A 15,414-nucleotide genomic window follows, 5' to 3' on the forward strand; every position below is an offset into this window, starting at 1 on the left:
TCTCAATCTCCAAAGTTTACTCAAATAGCTATATAAGGGGCACATATTATAGTGACCTCTCTTGTTGCTATTGAGTTGCGGGCTAGATTGCGATCGCTTTTTAGCAACCAGATTGCTACCGATCTTTTCGAGTAAACTTTTTTTTCTTTGATTAATTTCTTTTTTTACTTTTTGAAATTGATTTTGTTCTAAGTTTTAACTTTATTATTATTTTTTTACGTTACTCACTTTTTGCGAATGAACATAAACGGTTAAAAGTTATTATTAGAACAGAGACTTTCTTTTTTGTGTTTAGGTCACCGCGCTCTTCAATTTCGTGCCAATTTTTATTTTTATATTTAAAAAATTTAAATAATTGTTGTTGGGACCAAGATCCTTGATCCTCAAAGATCCGCTATCTTTGGCATTCGCGGATGACTGTTACCAGAACAGAGGATCTTGATTGTTTCGAGTATCCTCAATAGTTAACTTCAAATATATTATAACCTTTTTTGCAGGTATTAAAATGTGTTTAATGGCATTCCTATTTTCACGGAAGGAATATTTTACCAACTCTTCCCAGCTCATCCTTCCTCGCAAACGGTCATGAAAAAGTGGTAAACAAACATGGCCGAGTTATAGGACATTAGTTAGTAACCGTTGTAATCTTTTATATATATAACCATTGAGTTACGTCTTAACACAGACATCACTTTAGCGTATTAAGAATTATCAGCAAGAACACTTTGTACTCATACTCAGCCGTAATTCCAACCTTTGTAATCTTTTTTTTTGAGCTTAATATAATCGGTGGTGATAGTTTTCACAACCCGAGGTTTTTATGCCGGCGGGATACTAGTTACCAAGAGCTTTTCCTCGTATAAATCTCGTTGTTCATCTCGTAGAATTATCATTTTGTTAATATTATTTATACAAGTATCAATCCTCACAAACTAATTTGGTTACTTGATCCTTCAACCTACTTTTGACCAAAACAATTTGGCTCCCACCGTGGGGCCATTGATACTTTAATCCCGAAAGTTTCTACCTTTATACAATTCCTATACTCAAAGTTATCACCTAATGGCCTCTCAAGGAAAAGCTATTTCTAGGACCGTTGCATCAAGTGTTTCGGCTTAAGTATCTTTGCCACCACTATCTTCCTCTACGAAGCCACAAAAGCCCATAACTCTTGCTCAGAAGAAGAAGACTGCCATTTTTCCTAGATCGAAATCTACCGTTGTCTCCCAAACGATAACTGCTAACAATGATGTTTCTGTTTTATGTGCGCAGATGAAAAGCTATATGGAGCAGCATAACAAGACCAACCAGAGGATCCTCCATAAGATTGAGTAAATCAAGAGAACTAAGAATATTGCTGAAGAAGCAAGTCCCATCATCCTGAGAATACTTGACTTTAGCGCTCCCGATTTCTCAGGTCAAAGGTGCCCAGCATCCTCTTATCCTCAACAAGGATCCTCTGATCTCTTCCAGAAAGGATACTTTGTCCAGTATTCACAAGGATCATCTATCCTTCAACAGGGATCCTCTAGTCAACATTTAGGATCCTCCAGCCACCATTTACAAGGATCTTTCGCCTTCTAGTCTGGACCCTCAAGTTTCCGTCAAGGATCCTCTACTCATCAGCTTCAAGGATCCCCTGTCTTTCAACTAGGATCCTTGGGCTTCCAGACAGAATCCATCGTTCATCAGCATCCAAAATCCTACTATCCTTATGGGAAAGAACATTTGAAGGAGCCACAATCAAGGCTAATTGAGGCCCACGAAGGGGACTTCATACCCATGCAGAGTAATGCTCATGCTGGAGACAATATATCCCAGACAAGCTATGGAGTGGAATCTTATGATCACATAAGAGGTAGCACTTACAATAACTTATCCTTGGCACTAATCATGGTGGTATGGAGGATACGGGGATAAATCAAAGTATAGCCCGTGAGCTACAGAAACTCAAGGATATGATATCCAGTGTATCAGGAGTCGTAAAACCCATCCTGGAGTTACCAGCAGGAAGTCATAACATATCCAGATTCGCTTCTCCAATTTGTGATGCTGAAATACCAAAGCGCTTCACTGCCCCTAGCATGAAGCTATATGATGGGTCCACTGATCTTGAGGAACATGTAGCCTTATACCGAGAGAGGATGGAGATTAATCCTATTCCATAAAAATTGAATGAAGCTTGCTTGTGCAAAGGCTTTGGATCATCACTAACAGCATCTGCCCTCAAATGGCTGCTAAGTCTTCCTTCTTATTCAATTACTTCTTTTTCTCACTTGACCAATATGTTAATAGTCAATTTTCATGCAGTAGATCCTTTGAAAAGTTAACTAGAGATTTATATAGGATTTTCCAACCTCGTGGGGAACCCCTTAGGCAGTTCCTTACTAGGTTTGGAAGGGAGGTCTTGGAGATTCCAAACCTGGATGTCCCAACAGCTGTTGAGGCATTCAAAATGGGATTACAAAAGAACTCCCCATTTTATCAAGATCTTATTATGATCCCTTGCAGGAACTTAGATGAAGTCTGAAATAGAGCTTTAAGATTCATCAGGTTAGAGGAGGATCAGAGGATATAAGATCAACTGAATACTCTGGCAAAAAGTGAATCTCAAGATAAGAGACACAGATCCTACTTTAGGAATAACAACCCCAAACCATACTCCAAACCAAATGGCAAGAAGATCAACACTGTAGAGGAAGAAGAAGACGATGCAGATTGCCCACGGATATCCGATTACTGCTTCTCTGTAGATATGGGAGGAGTAATTCTTGTTGTTAGGAACTTTGTGACAAAGCGGATGGCCAAGGAAAAATGAGAAGGCACCTTCCCCCAAAGATAAATCAAAATGGTGCGCCTTTCACGAAGATTTCGGCCACATGACCGAAGACTGTATAGCCTTGAGAAAGGAGATAAGCTACCTCATTGAGCTGTTTGGAAGAAAGAAGTCCAGGACCCAGGATCCTGAACCGGTCCTAGAAAAGGCCGCTCCACCTCCCCCAGATGCTCAAATTATCAACGTGATCTTCGGAGGCTCTGACATATGCAGAACTTCTTATTGGAGAATGGTGAAAGGCCCATTAGAACTTCTACAACAATCGAGCAAAAGGTCTTCTCATTCGATGAGGATGATCGAATCAACGCCCAGGATCCTCATCACGACGGTTTGGTCATTACTTTGTTTATTTCTAACCATTATGTTCGCAGGATCCTCATCGACGGCGGGAGTTCGGTAAACATCATTAAGCTAGAAGTACTCAGAATGATGAATATCCCAGAATCTGAAATCGTCCCAAGATCCTCGGTCCTCGTGGGATTCAGTGGAGAGACGAAGAACACACTAGGGGACATCAAACTTCTCATATATATAGAGGGAGTAAATTCTGGTAAAAAAATTTGTGTTATCGATACTTTTTCTAGCTGCAATGTTATTCTTGGTAGGCCTTCGATACACGAAATGAAGGCAGTTCCTTCTACTTACCATCAATGTTTGAAATTGCCTACCCCATGGGGAATAGAGAAGATCGAAAGTGACCAACAAGACGCCAAGGATTGCTATACTTCTTCAATGAAGCCTACAAAGAAGCTAAGGGAAGCATAGAAGTTACAGAAAGCAAGAAGGAACGTCATGGAGACTAGGGAACATAATTTTAAAGAAGTAGTCTTGCACCCAAAGAATCCTGACGGCAAAGTCCTAATTGGAGTTGAAATTCAAGAATCCATCAAGGATATAACAGGTGTTTCTAAGAACGTTATAACTCATAAACTTGGAATTGATCCTTCTTTTAGGCCTGTTCATCAAAAAAGAAGGAAGTTTGCCCCGGAAATAAATGCAATCATCTAGGAAGAGTTACAAAAGTTGTCGAAGGCAGGTATGATTTGGGAGGTAAAGTATCCAAAATGGTTAGCCAATGTGGTTGTTGTTCAAAAGAAATACGGAAAGTGGAGGGTATGTGTCAACTTTACTGATTTGAATAAGGCATGTCCCAAGGATCCTTTCCCTCTCCCCCACATTCAACTATGGCGGATGCTACCGTAGGGCATGAAATGCTGACTTTTATGGATGCTTCATCTGATCAAGAGGATACAACATTTATAAACCCTACGGGCATATATTTTTATATTGCTATGCCATTTGGTATTAGAAATGCAGGTGCCACATATCAAAGGCTAGTCAATTTGATGTTCAAGGATCAGTAAGGAGATACCATGGAAGTCTATATTGATGACATGGTAGTGAAATCGAAGAAGGCAGAAGACCACCTCAAGGATTTAGAAGTAGCATTTGACATCCTTGACAAATACAACATGAAGCTAAATCCTTCTAAGTGTGTATTTGGCGTCAAGGCCGGAAAATTTCTAAGATATTTGGTGACCAAAAGGGGGATAGAAGCAAGTCCGGAACAGATTCAAGCTATCATAAACCTTTAGTCCCCAACGAACATCAAAGAGGTTCAAAATTAAAAGGAAGGGTAGTAGCATTGAATAGGTTCATATCGAAGTCCTCATAGAAATGTAAAGATTTTTATGACATCTTGAGGAAAAACAAGAAATTTGAGTGGACGGAGAAACATGAAGCTGCCCTCACCGCTCTGAAGGACTACTTATCCTCAGCCCCCGCTCAAATGAAAACCATGGATGGAGAACCATTGATCCTTTATATGGTTGTTTCTTTTACGGCTTTAAGAGAAGTCTTAGTGAAGGATCATGAAGGTAACCAACACCCTATCTACTATGTAAGTAAAAGTCTTCTTGACGCAGAATCCAGGTATTCTCATCTAGAAAAACTTATTCTTGCTCAAATTATGGCTTCCACTAAGTTAAGGCATGACTTTGAAACTCATACTATTATTGTAAAAACTAATTATCCTATAAAGAATGTCCTTAGAAAATCAAAAATGTCAGGTAGAATGGCTAAATGGGCTGTAAAACTGAGTGCTTATGATATTCAACATGAGCCTAGAAATGCGATCAAGTCACAGGCCCTAGCAGACTTTGCGGCTGATTTCAGTAGTGACATTGAGGAATAAGCCAATCTTGAAGTTCAACAGCTTGAAGAAACCAAGGATCCTTGGACACTCTTCACTGATGGAGCCTCAAATGTTAAAGGAACAGGATTGGGAATACTACTAAAATCACCATAGGGCATACTACCCCACTCAATAGCTTGTGAATTCCAGGCCACTAACAATGAAGCAGAGTATGAAGCACTCATTGTTGGTATACAGCTAGCCAAAGGTATGAGAATCAGGTATCTTCAAATCTTTGTGGATTCATTATTGATTGGAAATCATTTTAATGGCTCATATTCAGTTAAAGGTGAGAAATTAGCTAAATATTTAGATATAGTAAAGGATCTTGCAGGATCCTTCGAACTATCACAAACCTCAAGTCCCTAACGAACATCAAAGAGGTTCAAAGATTAACAGGAAGGGTAGTAGCATTGAATAGGTTCATATTGAAGTCCTCATAGAAATGTAAAGATTTTTAAGACATTTTGAGGAAAAACAAGAAATTTGAGTGGACAGAGAAACATGAAGCTGCGTTCACCGCTCTGAAGGACTACTTATCCTCAGCCCCCGCTCTAATGAAACCCATGGATGGAGAACCATTGATCCTTTATATGGCTGTTTCTCTTACGGCTTTAAGTGTAGTCTTAGTGAAGGATCATGAAGGTAACCAACACCCTATCTACTATGTAAGTAAAAGTCTTCTTGACGCAGAATCCAGGTATTCTCATCTAGAAAAACTTATTCTTGCTCTAATTATGGCTTCAACTAAGTTAAGGCATTACTTTGAAACTCATACTATTATTGTAAAAACTAATTATCCTATAAAGAATGTCCTTGAAGAATCAAAAATGTCAGGTAGAATGGCTAAATGGGCTGTAAAACTGAGTGCTTATGATATTCAACATGAGCCTAGAAACGCGATCAAGTCACAGGCCCTAGCAGACTTTATGGCTTATTTCAATAGTGACATTGAGGAATAAGCCAATCTTGAAGTTTAACAGCTTGAAGAAACCAAGGATCCTTGGACACTCTTTACTGATGAAGCCTCAAATGTTAAAGGAATAGGATTGGGAATACTACTAAAATCGCCATAGGCCGTACTACCCCACTCAATAGCTTGTGAATTCCAGGCCACTAACAATGAAGCAGAGTATGAAGCACTCATTGCAGGTATACAGCTAGCCAAAGGTATGAGAATCAGGTATCTTCAAATATTTATGGATTCATTATTGATTGGCAATCATTTTAACGGCTCATATGCAGTTAAAGGTGAGAAATTAGTTAAATATTTTGATATTGTAAAGGATCTTGCAAGATCCTTCGATTATTTAACAGGTACCAAGAGAAGAAAATGCTAGGGTTAATGCCTTAGCAAACCTAGCTTCAGCCTTTAAGCTCCCCGAGAATATAAAAATTCCTATCATTCATGTCTTGTCTCCTACAATTGAGGAATGCAAAGCAATGGAAGTAGATGGGAATCTGCTCATTGATCCTGAGGATCACCCTCGCGATCATTCATCCTGGATCCTTCCAATAATGAAGTACATCCAGAATGGAGAAATCCCGAAAGGCGAAAACCCTAGACCTTTCAAAGCCAAGGTATCTCAACATATATAATATTCTATAGAAGAAATCCCTTGCAGGTCCATACTTAAGATGCATCGAAGAATCCAAGATCCAGTAAGTGTTAAAGGATTTCCATGAAGGAGATTGTGGCAACCATATAGGAGGCAGAGCACTATTCTCCAGGATCCTACGAACTGGATACTTCTAGCCTACCATGAAAAAGGATGCTATTGAGCACTCAATGAAGTGTGATGCTTGTCAAAGGCATGGCAACATCCTACACCAGCCAGCAGAACCCTTATACCCCATTATCTCCTCATGGTCGTTCATGAAGTGGGGGATGGACATAGTAGGCAAACTCCCCACAGCTCCAGGAGGAAAAGTCTTTATGTTAGCAATGACTGACTATTTCTCCAAATGGATAGAAGCTGAACCATTTCCTCAAGTCAGGGAGAAGGAAGTTATATCCTTTATTAAACGAAATATTATTACTAGATTTGGTGTTCCTTCTGAAATTATTTGTGATATTTGAGCCAAAACAAGGTACACCTCAGTACGCATTTATCGATTAAGCAAACAAACGCTTTTTACGTAACAAACGAACAATTAACCGAACGGGTCGGGTTATGACCCAGATATCCCGGGGGGCATCTATAAGGGATATACGTTTAATATAAGCTAAAGTATTAGTATTATGGCTTTCGTTCGATAGCAAACAAGTTAAAAAAAATATGCTCGTTTAATTACCCGCTATAGATTTAAACGCGAAAGATAGTTACAAACCAAACATTGTATCATCCGTTAAGCCGAAAAAGACTTACCACACACTTATTTGAAATATTTTAAGTGATCCATGAAAATATTTTTGATTTTTACAAACGTATACTATGTTTTTATAAATTTATACAAAAAGAGCTGAAAAACACTCGTTTTCGCGTTGTTTGTAGCACCCGATATGTTTTTCGCGCCAAAAACCGAACCCAAGATAAATTTGGAGTTGGGATTTCATTTCTGGGCTTGTATAATTAAATATATGGGTCAAAATAAGGCCAGGGGGGGGCTAAGATGGTCTGATCACATGAAGGAAAACCCCCCCAAGGGTTTCCTTTTTTTTAAATCAAGTTTTCTAGATATTTTTTAACATCAAAATTTGTGAACAAGACCTGGAAACCTTTCTTCCTTCAGCCATACTTCAAGAAATATAGGTATTATGATCAACTTTAATATTTTTAACAAGTTTTAATTAAGTTTTATACCATATAAACATGATATAATTGCCAAAAATCATTTCTAACCATGTAAAAATCCTAAAAATGGTCCATAAAAATGTTTTTATCATACACATGGTAAGGAACTTTGGTTTGATAGTTTTTTTGGCCATAAACACGGATTAGAGAGTTGAAACGGCATTTTTACGATTCAAAAATTAGTTTTTGTATAATAGCCGAGACCCTAAGTCAAGGCCTGTTATGTTGATGAAACATTTCTTGGTTTCTGATATAGGACTTGTACCTAGCCTGCATAGAAGCACAAGAGCTTGAAAACTTGATTAGAAAGGCGGAAATGAACCAAACCCGCTAAGGTAATACCGAAACACTTAATTACGAGCTGTTTAGGTTAAGGTTGTGATGTGCATATTGTTAGGTCTTGAAATTTTGCAGGACATCAGGGACCTTATAATTGAGCCCCTGTTCAAATTTGGTAATTTTTTTGACCATCCGAGAATATTTGGCAAATATTTTTACCAAATTGGGATGTTTAATTGGGAAAGAGAGTTAAAATTCTTGAACAATTATGAAATTTGGTTGGGAACTCAAAATTGGTATATTTTGATCACATATGAAATTTGGGATCATTTGCAAAAGTCTAAGGGTGTTTTGTGCATATGAGTTCGTATGGATTTTTATAGCCGAATTTGGGCAGAAAAGAATATTGAACAAGCTGTTACCTTCTGGAATTGACACGGATGCTTTTGGGATATAATTTTAACATCCAGGAATTTTTGTGGAATTTTTGGAAATCGTTTGGGATAAATGGACGATTTTCAGGCTAAATATAGCTGATAAAATGAATTTTTATAAATTAATAAACCAGTAAATAATTCCAGAAATATTTTTATTAATATCTACATATTTTATTTGATAAGCGGATAAATTTTCATAATTTAATGATTAACAGTTAATTAATTATGCTAATTTGAAGATTAAACAAACTCAATTCTGATAAAAACCGGCAAGCTTGTGATTAACGAATCTGCGGGAATATCAAAACACCAAGAGTGATTAAAAATCATATTTTTGGATTAATTAAGTAAAAACGAACCTTTTTATGAGAAACCTAGACAATTTGGATAGATTGTGCGCGTTTCTTCTCAAATCAAACTGAATAAACGGAAACGGGCCTCGTAGCTAATCCGGGGCCCCAATGTATGATCTTTCTTTATAACTTAATAATTTTATCGACCAACACATTTACCCAAGCTTACTTCCCCACAACTGTTTTCTGAACGCATAAACGAGCAACTTGGCCCAGTTGGGAAAACGGGGAAACTGAGCCAAGTTCGGTTTTAAGTATTAGACATTGAACAACATCACAATCTATGCTTATTGACACTTTCTGGGTGTTCCAGCTATACCCAGAATAGACATACAGCCCAGTTTAGTATTGAGATTATAATAATATGAAAATATTATTATTATTATAATATTGATTATAGGAATTAGTGATAGCAAATCGAACAAACCGCGAGCGGACACAGTGCCGATTATCTACTAAACAGTGCGTTTCATGACCCCACTTTCTGAACTGTTTTACGAACTTTTGGGGTGAAAAGCATGTTTGATTATGTATGCATATCTGAAACTTGTAATGATTTGAATTATCTAAGTGCTAACACACGAAAGTCCTCACGATCACAGTGATTAACTTCAAGCCGGTGGATTGTGAATAGTACTATTGGTTTGACAAACCCAAACGGAATCGGCCTGGTTGCCGTGTCACATAGCGCCGTTTGCACATGACCATATTTAAACAAACAGGCGATGTAGTGTTAGACATAGCTACTGGGCATGTTGTGGGCGGAAGGGGAGCCACAGTGGTTGATTGAGTGTGGGAAATGGATGCACGCAACACATACAGTCAAGGCTTATCTGTAGCTTAGCATAATTACATCATTTACATACATACATATTTATGTCATAATTACAAGTGTTAACTCGTGAATATTCATAACTGTTTTCTTGAAACTCGTGAAATTCACCAACTCTAGTAATTGATCTGTTTTAAACTGCTTTTCAGGTGTACCAAAATCGGAATGATTTGGTGATCTATTACTAGTCCAAGGTGTGGTTGATGCTATGTGAATAGAAGCAAGGGTGTTAGTAGTAATATCGTATAGTTTAACGAACTGGTTTTGTTTGTATCACCTAGCTATAAAACAATGATATAATAATGTAATGTAATATATTGTAAATTAGTTTGTAATGTTTCTTTATAAACAATGTGTTGATACTAGGGGTGTCTGTTACATTCCCGTTTTATGCTTCCGCATTGTGCTAAACATTATTTGTGATAATGGTTCCAAATTTATTGGAACGAAAACTACTAACTTTTGTGATAGCTGGGGAATTAAGATGATCACTTCTACACCAGTCCATCCACAAGCAAATGGCCAAGCAGAATCAAGCAACAAAATCATAATCAACAACTTGAAGAAGTAGCTTGGAATGAAGAAAGGAAAATATGCTGAGGAACTACTCTATGTGCTTTGGGTAGATAGAAAAACTCCAATGAACACCACAGGACAAACACCATTCTCGTTAGTCTTTGGAGCTGAAGAAGTGATCCCTACTGAACTGGTGCATCCAACTGCTAGAACAAGCATCCGTGATCCTTAGACGAATGAACAGAATCTTGCTTAAGATTTAGACACTACCTCGACATGGTGTACCCGTTTCAATCATCTCTGATCGTGATAGCCATTTCACCTCTCGTTTCGGGCAGGCTGTACAAGAAGCCTTAGGAACCCGAATTGACCTCAGCACCGCCTACCATCCCCAAACTGACGGTTAATCTAAGCGAACCATTCAAACCTTAAAAGATTTGCTTCGCGCTTGTGTACTAGACTTTGGTGGGAACTGGGACCAGCATCTTCCGCTGGTTGAAATTTCATACAATAATAGCTATCACAGGAGCATTCAAGCGGCACCATATGAAGTGCTGTACGGGCGGAAATGTAGATCACCCTTGTGCTGGACTGAAGTCGGAGACACTCAAATTACCCGATCTGACTTGATTCAAGAAACCACTGACAAAATCCGTAAAATCACAAACAAACTAAAAATCGCCCGAGACCGATAGAAAAGTTACGCTGATGTTCGCCGAAAACAGTTGTTTTTTGAAGTAGGTGATAAAGTATTCCTCAAAGTATCCCCGTGGAAAGGCGTCATTTGATTCAGTAAAACCGGTAAACTAGTTCCGCGATACATTGGGCTGTATGAAGTCATTACTAAGATCGTTCCTGTAGCCTACCGACTAAAATTACCTTTGGAGTTAAGTTCCATACACGATGTCTTTCACGTTTCGAACCTGAAAAAGTGTCTTACCGCCGAAACCGAAATTGTGCCATTAAAAGACTTGAATGTAAACGAAAAACTAAACTTCGTAGAGGAACCGGTGGAAATATTAGAGGGGAAATAAAACAATTAAGACATAACAAAATCTCTTTGGTCAAAGTTCGGTGGAATTCTGAACGGGGACCTGAATTAACGTGGGAGCGGAAGTCTAAATTTAAAAAGAAATACCCGCACCTTTTTCCAAATAAGGACAAAGTTGAATAATAAAATTTCGGGGACGAAATTTTCTAACGAGGGGAGAATGTGACATTTGAGCCGAAATAAGGTACACCTCAGTACGCATTTATCGATTAAGCAAATAAACGCTTTTTACGTAACAAACGAACGATTAACCGAACGGGTCGGGTTATGACCCAGATATCCCGAGAGGCCATCTATAAGTGATATAATTTTAATATAAGCTAAATTATTTGTATTATGGCCTTAGTTCGATAGCAAACAAGTTAAACGAAAACATGCTCGTTTAACTACCGCCATAGATTTAAACGCGAAAGATAGTTACAAACCAAGCATTGTATCACACGTTAAGCCGAAAAAGACTTACCAAACACTTATTTGAAATGTTTTAAGCGATCGGTGAAAATATTTTCGATTTTTACAAACGTATACTATGTTTTTATAAATTTATACAAAACGAGCCGAAAGACACTCGTTTTTGCGTTGTTTGTCGCATCCGATATGTTTTTCGTGCCAAAAACCGAACCCAAGTTACATTTGGAGTTGGGCTTTCATTTATGGGCTTGTATAATTAAATATATGGGTCCGGATAAGCCCAAGGGGGGGGGGGGGCTAAGATGGTCCGATCGCATAAAGGAACCCCCCCCAAGGGTTTCCTTTTTTTTATATATCAAGTTGTCTAGATATTTTTTAACATCAAATTTTGTGAACAAGACCTGGACACCTTTCTTCCTTCAGCCATACTTCAAGAAATAGAGGTATTATGATCAATTTTAATATTTTTAACAAGTTTTAATTAAGTTTTATACCATATAAACATGATTTAATTGCCAAAATCATTCTTAACCATGTAAAAATCATAAAAATGGTCCATAAACATGTTTTTATCATTCACATGGTAAGGAACTTTGGTTTGATAGTTTTTTTGGCCATAAACACGGATTAGAGGGTTGAAACGACATTTTTACGGTTCAAAAATTAGTTTTTGTATAATAGCCGAGACCCTAAGTCAAGGGCTGTTATGTTGATGAAACATTTCTTGGTTTGTGATATTGGACTTGTACCTAGCCTGCATAAAAGCACAAGAGCTTGAAAACTTGATTAGAAAGGCACAAACGAACCAAACCCGCTAAGGTAATACCGAAACACTTGATTACGGGTTGTTTAGGTTAAGGCTGTGATGGGCATATTGTTAGGTGTTAAAATTTTGCAGGGACATCATGGACCTTATAATTGAGCCCCTGTTCAAATTTGTTAATTTTTCGACCATCTGAGTATATTTGGCGAATTTATTACCGAATTGGGATGTTTAATTGGGAAAAATAGTTAAAATGCTTGAACAATTATGAAATTTGGTTGGGAACTCAGAATTAGTATATTTTGATCACATAAGAAATTTGGGATCATTTGGAAAAGTTTAAGGGTGTTTTGTGTATATGCGTTCGTATGGATTTTTATAGCCGAATTTGGGTCGAAAAGAATTTTGAACATGCTTGTTACATTCTAGAATTCACATGGATGCTTTTGGGATATAATTTTAACATCCAGGAATTTTTGGAAATCGTTTGGGATAAACGGCCGATTTTCAGGCTAAATATAGCTGATAAAATGAATATTTATAAATTAATAAATCAGTAAATAATCCAGAAATATTTTTATAAAAATCTACATATTTTATTTAATAAGGGGATAAATTTTCATAATTTAATGATTAACAGTTAATTTATTTATGCTAATTTGAAGATTAAACAAACTCAATTCTGATAAAAACCAGCAAGTTTGTGATTAACGAATATGCGGAAATATCAAAACACCAATAGTGAAAAAAATCATATTTTTGGATTAAATAAGTAAAAACGAACCTTTTTATGAGAAACCTGGACAATCTGGATAGATTGTGAGCGTTTCTTTTCAAATCAAACTGAATAAACGGAAACGGGCCCCGTAGCTAATTCGGGACCCCAATGTATAATCTTTCTTTATAATTTAATCATTTTATCGACCAACACATTTACCCAAGCTTACTTCCCCACAACTGTTTTCTGAACGCATAAACGAGTAACTTGGCCCAGCTGGGAAAACGGGGAAACAGAGCCAAGTTCGGTTTTAAGTATTAGACATTGAACAACATCACAACCTAAGCCTATTGACACTTTCTAGGCGTTCCAGCCATACCCAGATTAGACATACTGCCCAGTTTAGTATTGAGATTATACTAATATTGAAATATTAATATTATTATAATATTGAGTATAGGAACTAGTGATAGCAAATCGAACAAACCGCGAACCGACACAGTGCCGATTATCTACTAAACAGTGAGTTTCATGACCCCACTTTCTGAACTGTTTTACGAACTTTTGGGGTGAAAATCATGTTTGATTATGTATACATATCTGAAACTTGTAATGATGTGAATTAACTAAGTGCTAACACACGAAAGTCCCAACGATCACAGTGATTAACTTCGAGCCGGTGGCTTGTGAATAGTACTATTGGTTTGACAAACCCAAACGGAATCGGCCTGGTTGCCGTCTCACATAGGACTGTTTGCACATGACCATATTTATACAAATAGACTATGTAGTGTTAGACATAGCTACCGGGGCATGTTGTGGGTGGAAGGGGAGCCATTGTGGTTGATTGTGCGTGGGAAATGGATGCATGCAGCATAAACAGTAAAGGCTTCACTGCAGATTAGCATAATTACATCATTTACATACATATATATTTATGTCATAATTACAAGTGTTAACTCGTGAATATTCATAACTGTTTTCTTGAAACTTGTGAAACTCACCAACTCTAGTAGTTGACCCGTTTTAAACTGCTTTTCAGGTGTGCCTAAATCAGAATGATTTGGTGATCTGTTACTTGTCCAAGGTGTGGTTGATGCTATGTGAATAGAAGCAAGGGTGTTAGTAGTAAGATCGTATAGTTTTGTTTGTATCACCTAGTGTGTAAAACAATGATAGAATAATGTAATGTAATATATTGTAAATTAGTTTATAATGTTTCATTATAAGCAATGTGTTGATACCAGGGGTGTCTGTTACATTCCCGTTTTACGCTTCCGCATTGTGCTAATCGGGGTGTGACATTATTTGTGATAATGGTTCCCAATTTATTGAAAAAAAAATTACCATCTTTTGTGATAGCTGGGGAATTAAGATGATCACTTCTACACAAATAATCAACAACTTGAATCAATATATGCTTTGGGTAGAATCAAGCAAATGGCCAAGCAGAATCAAGCAACAAAATCATAATCAACAACTTGAATAAGAAGCTTGGAATGAAGAAAGGCAAATGCTACTCTATGTGCTTTGGGTAGATAGAACAACTCCAAAGAATGCCACAGGACAAACACCATTCTCGTTAGTCTTTGGAGCTGAAGAATTGATCCCTTTTGAACTGGTGCATCCAACTGCTAGAACAAGCATCCGTGATCCTCAGACGAATGAAGAGAATCTTGCTCAAGATTTAGACACTATTGAAGAACTTAGAGATCAAGCAAGATTCAGAATGGCTGCCTACCAACAGAAGATAGCTAGTGCATACAACAAGAATATTAGAATCAGTAGATTTGAAGTTGGAGATTTGGTTATGCGAAAAGCTTTCTAAAATACCACCAATCCTGCTGATGGAAAGTTGGCACCTAATGGGAAAGTTCCTACTTGAAAGGGGGAATATCGTTTGATGAATATGGAGGGTGATATGCTCCCAAGGCTTGGAATGCAATTCATCTAAAAAAGTAATTCTGTTGATTAGGATCCTGGATCCTAATCAGTTACCTGATGACCATCGTTTGAGTCATGCAAAAACCTAATTAACCTAAGTAGCTAGGGTAAGTCAGGTATCGTATCCACGAGGAGTATGTGGTCAGTGTAACATATAATCAATTTCTAAAATTATGAAGTAGATATTAAGAGTGCTGATCACACTAGCAATGATTTAGTTTTTAATGTCAAACAAGCAATAATTTAAAGTTCAAACAATTCACAAAAGCAAATCACACCCGGGGT

General features: G+C 37.4%; 1 protein-coding gene across 1 annotated transcript; it reads left to right on the forward strand.

Annotated features, from left to right (window-relative positions):
* Window positions 1-14,698: 14,698 nt before the first annotated feature.
* On the forward strand, window positions 14,699-15,013 carry LOC143548259 (uncharacterized). Its single transcript, XM_077039476.1, has one exon. The coding sequence runs from the start codon at window positions 14,699-14,701 to the stop codon at window positions 15,011-15,013; it is 315 nt and encodes a 104-aa protein (XP_076895591.1).
* The last annotated feature ends 401 nt before the right edge of the window (window positions 15,014-15,414 follow it).

This window comes from Bidens hawaiensis, unplaced genomic scaffold, assembly GCF_021521415.1.
Source record: "Bidens hawaiensis isolate Kalapana, Puna unplaced genomic scaffold, B.hawaiensis_p1.1 tig00000935_1, whole genome shotgun sequence".
NCBI classification, from domain to species: domain Eukaryota; kingdom Viridiplantae; phylum Streptophyta; class Magnoliopsida; order Asterales; family Asteraceae; genus Bidens; species Bidens hawaiensis.

Excerpts from the sequence above, each read along its gene's own strand:
- LOC143548259 (XM_077039476.1), top strand. The coding sequence starts at position 14,699 with ATGCTACTCTATGTGCTTTGGGTAGATAGAACAACTCCAAAGAATGCC.